This window comes from Heptranchias perlo, chromosome 23 (genome assembly GCF_035084215.1).
Source record: "Heptranchias perlo isolate sHepPer1 chromosome 23, sHepPer1.hap1, whole genome shotgun sequence".
Classification (NCBI taxonomy): Eukaryota; Metazoa; Chordata; class Chondrichthyes; order Hexanchiformes; family Hexanchidae; genus Heptranchias; species Heptranchias perlo.
In genome coordinates, this window is record NC_090347.1 from 17,246,218 (window position 1) to 17,254,069 (window position 7,852).

Genomic DNA, 7,852 nt, shown 5'->3' on the forward strand with positions numbered 1-7,852 from the left:
ATTAGAAGAGGACACGAAAGACATTTGCACATCGCAGTGGAACAAAACTGCGAGCCCAGGGAATTACATTGTTTAGATGGGAGGCAATAGTCACAATTAGAAGGGGAAGAGAGAGGGAGGCGAAAGCACAATATTCCGGTGTTCATTTTCATATCGTTCTTTCTTAATTTGGAAAAAAATAATTTATCTTTCTGCTATTACCATACAAGGCTGCGTCTTGCCCGTATTTGGTGTTGTAGTTAGATTCTCCGACCCCAGGCGGGGCTGAATTGATTGACAGCTCCAGCTCCTGACGCAACAGCGTTGTGTTGCTGCGTTTTTGCGTTGCCGGCTCTGCAGCAGAGAGAGAGTGAGAGAGAGAGGGAGGGAGAGCAGAAAGATTTCTGACCACGGAGTCTAGATCCAAAGGGACAGAAAAGCCCGCTCGGAAAGGGAGCCAAAAAAAAAAGCAGAGGGAGAAAGGCTGAGACTACACACAGGAGTCCGCCCCGGTGAAGCGATCTGCAGTTAGCAGAAGGTCAAGCGGCGTCCGACCAGCTCCTCGCATCGATATGGAGTTGCCAGCCGCAGGGGAGCACGTATTTGCCGTGGAGAGCATCGAGAAAAAGCGGATCAGGAAGGTAAATGTGACCAGCTTCAGCTCACCTCCCCACTAATTCGGCCACGTTATTGATCACTAACAGTGCTGTCTGTGCTTGTCAGTGACGAACGCTGTTTTTTATTTCTCCACAGGGAAGAGTCGAATACCTGGTGAAATGGAGGGGATGGTCTCCCAAGTGAGTCCCATTTTTGTATTTTTTAAAAAATAAACTACTGTGTGTGAGTGTGGACAGTGGAAGAATCTTGTGGCACTCATTCATTTTCCATCTTCTTACAAATGCCATCAGTGAAATGTTCGTGGATAACCAATGTAACAAAAAAAATGGCCAATGAAAGTCCTGGAATGTCTTAATGGACTGTGAAACAGATATGATAGTGTGTGAAAGGAGTGAAAATGGCCTCCCTTGTACACTGCTTGAATAGCAGCACTAGTTCGTTTTATTTTTCCGCTTGTGAATTTGTGAGAGGTTTTGACTGAACTGCTGATGTCTTCTCCGCAGATACAACACGTGGGAGCCAGAGGAGAACATCCTAGACCCTCGGCTGCTCCTGGCTTTCCAGCACAGGTAATGGAAAAGAAGAGAGGGGAGAAAAAAAAATAACTGCCACTCGGCTGCAAAAAAAATGTAGCCAAAGAATAATTAAGACCAAAAGACTCGAGAGCTTTCGAAAGTAGAGGGCCTGCACAGTTTCGAAATGAAATCAGAATAGAACGCTTGTGTTTCGGTGCAGATGTGGTGGGAACGGCTGGAGAGTCTGGGAGGTCGGGATCTACTATGGGAGCGATTTAGCAGAAGAAAATCCACAGCTAAATGTTTGAAGCTAAAATAGCCCTTCCTGTAAGGGAGAAGGAGAGAGGGATCGACAGTCAGCTAGTAGCGTCACAGTTCCAAATGAAAATATGTTTCCTGCCATTACTGAAGTCGAAATTGTGCGAGAAAATTAAATAATAAATTGATAACATCTAATGGATATCGGTGGAATAAATGCTGGAATATAAAAGTAAAAAAAAACAACAACTCGCTTTTAACCACTGCTGCAATAGTGATGTAACTGCTGGTGCGATGTTGCAGATCGTAGCTAGATGGTGCATTTATCTCCGAAGTGAGACTCGTGTAGGGAGGCTCTAGGCTGTCAGATCACAGAACGTCCCTCTAACGATGATCTGCGATGTTCCTGTTTCTAATGGCCCCTCTACACTTCTGCTCTCTGATGCACCTGCTGATGCACAAGTATCATTTTAAAGTGGCAACGTTTCTATTACCTATCGCTGTAACCTGAAGAATGGGAAGGATACGCAGAGTTGCGTATCCTTTTTAATTAGGTACACGATAATCGATGTGACTGGCTAGTACTTACCGGGTTGCCATAGCTGCCTGCAATCATGTGAATAAATATAGTGGAGTCATGCTGCATGTAACAGAGTGGGAGGGACGAAAAGTTGCTTATAACTAGACCTGCGTGAAACAGGAATAATTGGACTAGTAAATCAATAAAGCGTTATTTTTAAAAGAAACTTGTATATTTGCATGTAATCTCCTTTAGATTTAATTAAGGAGACACGGCAGCACAAGGGGAGGGTCAGCGATTACAACTGCTGTATCCCCTTTCTACCCACTGTCAGTTGCAGTTATTCAAAATCAGCTAACCAGTAAGCTTTGCATATTTTGACTGAGTTGCAAGAGCACGCCAGTGAACACATAACCACAGCAAAATCGCATTACTTTGTGTTAAAAAAAATAAATAATGTACAATAGTATACGTTTTTCAACGTAATAATTACTAAAGTACAAGTAAGATACACTGTACTTGATGGGTTCAGTCACAGGCCAATTTATGGTCTAAGATTGCAATAGTCTGCTTTCAATTAATTCAACAGTACAACTTCACACTGATAGAAATTTTATACAAAGCACTGCAGTCATATGCAGAAAGAATACAATTATCAAAAGCAACTGGTGTGTGTTAAATGTGTTATAGCATACTCATTTAAATTCATTTAACAAAATGGCAGTGTGAAAATCACAAGAAGTACCTGTGAACTATACAAGGGAGCCAAAGAGAAAAGGAGGGAACTGTTGCCTTGGCCCATAGTTGGTATTAGATATTCTTTTTGCATAAACATTACAATAAAAAAACAATTATAGCAAACTCACAGGAACTAGTAAAAAATCTCTTACTTTAGGGATTAATTTGCTCACATTTTGACTGGGCATGCTGTTGTGTGATTCTGTGGTACAGTTGAAGTAGCTCTAACATTACTATAATAGACACCTAAGTGAAGTCTCACAAAGTATTAATTTCCATGTACTTCAGAGGAATTTACAATTAATATTCCATATGTCTATATGAGTAAAATGTGGAAATTAGTACAGAAAGGCGTATAATAAACTGGAATATGGGTAGTAAATGTAGCAACATTTCCAACCTGGGCAGATGTAGAAATAAGAAAGGCTAATCTGCATATCTAGGCCTGTTGGATCATAAAGGCATTCCTTTAGGACCCAGCTTTGGCTATTAAATCATGTTCCTTCGTCAAACCCAAATCTAATCTTTGGTGACTATGGAATCTATCCATTTCCTTTTTGAATGTTTCAATGGATTTGATGCTTATTGTGCTAGGTGATACTCCGAACCATAAATTGAAGGACTCTAAGCATGAGGAAGTTATTCCTTGTGCTAGGTTTTGCATATGACTTCCTAAGTTATAACAAGCCTTTGGGAACATGTATGGTGGTCTTTTTTTATCAAATGAAAGTAAATTTAATCCCTTAACCTCTCTTCAAAGCTCAATGATCTGAAATCTAGAATCATTTTTGTTTCTGTTTTCCCGATATTTTCCATGCACAACTGGAAACAATGTTCACTCTGCATGTCGTTTCACTAATGGTTTATAAAGCATTAATATCGTTATGGTCTATTGTGTAGATAGATTAAAATCTTTTAGATAAACGCTTTCCTTTAATAAAGAAGACTATCCCTCGGGTATAAAGCCAGGAACACCCCCCCACCCCATAAAATGCAAAACTTGAATTATATATCTGTAACAATGTATCCTTGCAGTGGTATGTGACAATCTAGCCATCCGGTTGGCTATGCAAAAGTAAACATTTCATTAAAATCATCAGAGCACATAGTAACTGTTTATTTGATTTTTTTTTAATCTAACAGGATTTTTCATTATATTAGGGTGTTACAGGTTACATACAAAATACAATGTGACCAAGGATCTCCAGTCTCTTTGGAAGTGGGGATAGAAAATATTTCTCAAACTGATTATTCATTTCATAGATATTTATTACAAGTGACTTTGATGCTAATCTTGTTTTATCTATGGTTGCAGGGAGAGACAAGAACAGTCAATGGGCTATCGTAAGCGAGGACCCAAGCCCAAACACCTACTGGTTCAGGTAATAGCATCTGTCTAGTGCTCATTTGAATGTGTTAAATATGAACCACATTGGAGCAATCTATCAAACATTATCTATTTCCCAATAATCAAGTTGAATCCGGTTTCATAAATATATTCTCAGCCAAACTCTGTATTCCTACTTACAGCAGGCAATTGAGTAAATGTCAGTGTAATGTTATAAAGTAATGTTGACAAATACCCGAGAGTACAAAGGAGCATGTTGTTGATTGGCGCAAATGGATCCAAGAAAACAGATGCTAAATTTGAGTATAAAATCATATGGATTTCTGTTTTCTTAACAATAAAATTGTTTTGAAAGTAACACATAAAACATGTTTAGCTCTTCAAATGAAAAGTAGCAATTATATTAGATCATATTTTGCTAGATATACTTCAATAGAATCTCAAATCTACAAAGTTCCAAATTTGCAATACAAAATCGCTTAATATAATAAAATACTTCTAAATCAACCAGGTACAATCGAGCTTTTATGGATTCATTAATGAATGGTCGCTTTGCAAAGCAACATTGGCAGTAATTAACCTAAACCAGCTTTCCTCTGCTGGGATACTAAAAATACAATCTGATGTGCAGGATGCTTGGTGCTCAGAAATTAATAGATTAATAAGAACTGTTAGGATCTTCTGGAGGTCAGATGCTTTGAAATAGCGACCAAGAAGGAACCAATGGTTGAGTCACCACATGTCCCAGTGGTTTCCTCCTAAATGTACAGAAGGGATTGACAATGTAATGGGACTTGGTGGTTGCCTGCCTCTCCACTCAGCTGGAAATGGAACCTGGCAGGGGAGGGGAGGAGAACAAATACAAATGTGAAAATGTAAACCCATACTGTTTGGACCTTGCTACAGAGGTAGCATAGACACAAAACTGTTCATGTAGAAAGAGCTACTCGACAGATTTAAGTTGTAATCTTACTTTGTCGTCCATTGATTATAGGTTATTTACTAGAATTTGAAACCCAAATAATAATCTATTTATTCTCAATTTCCAGCTACCAGCTTTTGCTAGACGTTCAAATGTCCCTTCGGAGCTACAGGATACTTACGGGGAAGAAGAACAGTCAAAGAACGAAATCCAGCAGCAGCCCATCAAACGTCAATATCAACTGAACAGTAAAAAGCTTCATCAGTACAAACCCTGTAACACCGAAGAACAACGTCAGCATCAAGCTACTAAACATTATTACCAACTCAACAGCAAAAAACATCACCATTATCAACCGGATATCATGTACCCTAATCAGCAGGCCGAGTCTAACCGGAGCGAAACTGAAGTAAATCATGAGCAATATCAATCCATTCAGGAACACGAAGCACTGCACAGTTTTATCAAGAGTGGAAATCGTACCCATGCTGTAGCCACGGAGAAGCCTGAGGTCAAGGAAATGGATTCGAAATCCGGGAATGGGCCAGAAATAGCCAAGGAAAGTGTGAAAAACAATGGCATGAATGGTAGAATGAAAATAGTGAAAAATAAAAACAAGAATGGTAGGATTGTAATAGTCATGAGCAAATATATGGATAATGGGATACAGTCGGCGAAAGATAAGCACAGTAAGAACGGGGATGGAGGGAATGAGTCAGTGGCAAGCAAGACTGGAGATCGAGAGTTATGGATAGTCAAAAATGGACATGGCAAGACTGTGGCGGCGGAGGAAAGAGTAGAGAAAGTCAAGGATAATAATGCAAATGGGTGGCAAGAGACGATGAAGACTCGTAATGTAAACAAAGGGTCAGAGGCCGAAAAGAATGGTTATATTAGGACTATGGTGGTTAAAGAGGCGGTAGTTGCAGCGCAAAATAAAAATCCGATCGGGGAGGTAGCGGACACAGAATGTAGCGAGACAGCAAGTGGGAAAGAGGCGAGGACTCAGAAGGATCAACGTCCCTCGGTGCAGGAGCAATGTGAACAGCCAAATACGATGCGGTGGGCTTGTGATTCGGAGGTCTCCAGTAGGGATGGGTTATACTCCAATCTCCCCCAGTCCAGAAAGCGCTATCTGTCAGAACCCAACGTGGACAGAGAGGCCAAAAAACCAACGACGTGCAGAAGCATCAGTGTCCCGGGAAGCGCAGTCCAGCTGGAGCACGATGACCTAATTGAGCTGCAGGCGGTCGATAGTTATCGGAATGAGGGAATTGATGGTATTTTGGACTCAAATCCCGAGCAACCAATCGATCTGAGCTGTGTAAAGCCCAGGCCAGCGCCTCAGAAGGCGACGGCGCAGCAGGCGGAGACTGAGGAGAAAGAGGAAACGGCTAAAGGGGAGCAGCAATATCCTTGGACTGGCCTCAAACCTTACCTCGGAAATCTGATTATCACAGATGTTACTGCGAACTGCCTCACAGTTACATTTAAGGAATATGTAACTGTGTGAATGAAACTTAAGGCAGATCTAGAAGCCATGTAGAATGAAAGCAGAAATCCTTAGAGCGAATGTACTCTCCGACCCAAATTTCCATTCTTTACATTGAACAGTTCATATGTATGCAAATTAATTTATAAACAGGCATATTAAATAAATAGAAGTAAATATGTGTCTGGAGACAGGCTGGACGGATCGGTAGTAAAGGGCACCGAAGAAAATGCTTCCTTAAATCTGGATTTTTAATTTTTTTAAAGCAAAATCTATGATCTGACACCTTAAATAATAAAACCGCATAATGGATGTTTGATACATTGTTTCAATTTTTAATCCTATGTCAAATATAATTAATATTTGTGATAATACGTGTGCTATTTAAATGTGCAGATTCTTTGTATTTCCTGTCTGTTTGATATTTCCGAAGCTGGCGAGCCTGTGCTGCTATTATCAAATTGTATTTTTTTTGTGCTTGAATGTAAATATGTGAAAACGCCTTTAATGCATCGTATTCGCTGTTGCAGTCGGGCGACAGTCAATAAGATAATGGAAGAATGTTGATATTCTGTTTTGTATCTACGGGACGCCATTTTTGATCTGGCGTTTATTATTACCAGCTGAACAGTGAATAGAAATTCTATGAAACAAGACTGAGTCATATTATTAATTTGTGCCGCGCAATGTAAAATTCAATATACTGTACTTGTGAAGCTACTCTCTCGAAGGACTCTGGTACTATTTCTGAGTGAATGAAATGATGAAACTCTAGAGCTGCCTTTGAAATCATACTGCACATATTTTAAAGTAACATTTTATTGAAATAAGTCATTTCTGCGTGTAGCTGTGGTTACCAGCTGGCGTCATTTCTCGGAAACCACAGTTTGATATGTGTCACGTTGACAAACTGTGCAGATTAAAATAGTCAAGGAGGCAACATCCTGTGACTTGAGTAAAATAACTGTACATCAAAGTATCATTGCTCTCCAGGCCTCTGACCCAGGAATACTTCTTCATAGGGTATGTCATCAAAGTGACTGCTACTCTCCGCGGACCTCTGAAGGTATTTATCTGGAAATGCAGTCATTATAAATACATGGCTATCTTAATCCTAAACAAGGCGACCGTTTCTGTTCATCGTAACTGATCATAAAAATATCCGTAAAAAAACACAGCTACGCCAATACCCACATCCTGGTTCGGTTTCTGGAGTAAACCTTTTTAATTTTAGAGTTTCAAGATCTATCTTCCAATTTAGATCAGTGCCATGAATTGAAACTGGGCAAGCGGCAATCTGTGTTTCTGGGAGTGTTTTAGGACTAGAAGGGTAAAAGTAAATTTAGGCGTCGTCGCAAAAAGGGGGCATTGTGTGTTTTGGTTTTTAACATTAGTAAATGAAAGACTGACGCAGTTTTCTTACAAAGAGGGAAGGTGTTACTGAAGTACATTATGAACTGCC

General features: G+C 39.9%; 1 protein-coding gene across 1 annotated transcript; it reads left to right on the forward strand.

Annotated features, from left to right (window-relative positions):
* Positions 1–318: 318 nt before the first annotated feature.
* Positions 319–7,044, forward strand: cbx4 (chromobox homolog 4 (Pc class homolog, Drosophila)). Its single transcript, XM_068004114.1, has 5 exons — positions 319–620; positions 733–776; positions 1,101–1,166; positions 3,944–4,010; positions 5,026–7,044. Exons 1-5 carry the CDS (start codon positions 552–554, stop codon positions 6,409–6,411), a joined length of 1,632 nt encoding a protein of 543 aa, XP_067860215.1. The 5' UTR covers positions 319–551; the 3' UTR covers positions 6,412–7,044.
* Positions 7,045–7,852: the final 808 nt, after the last annotated feature.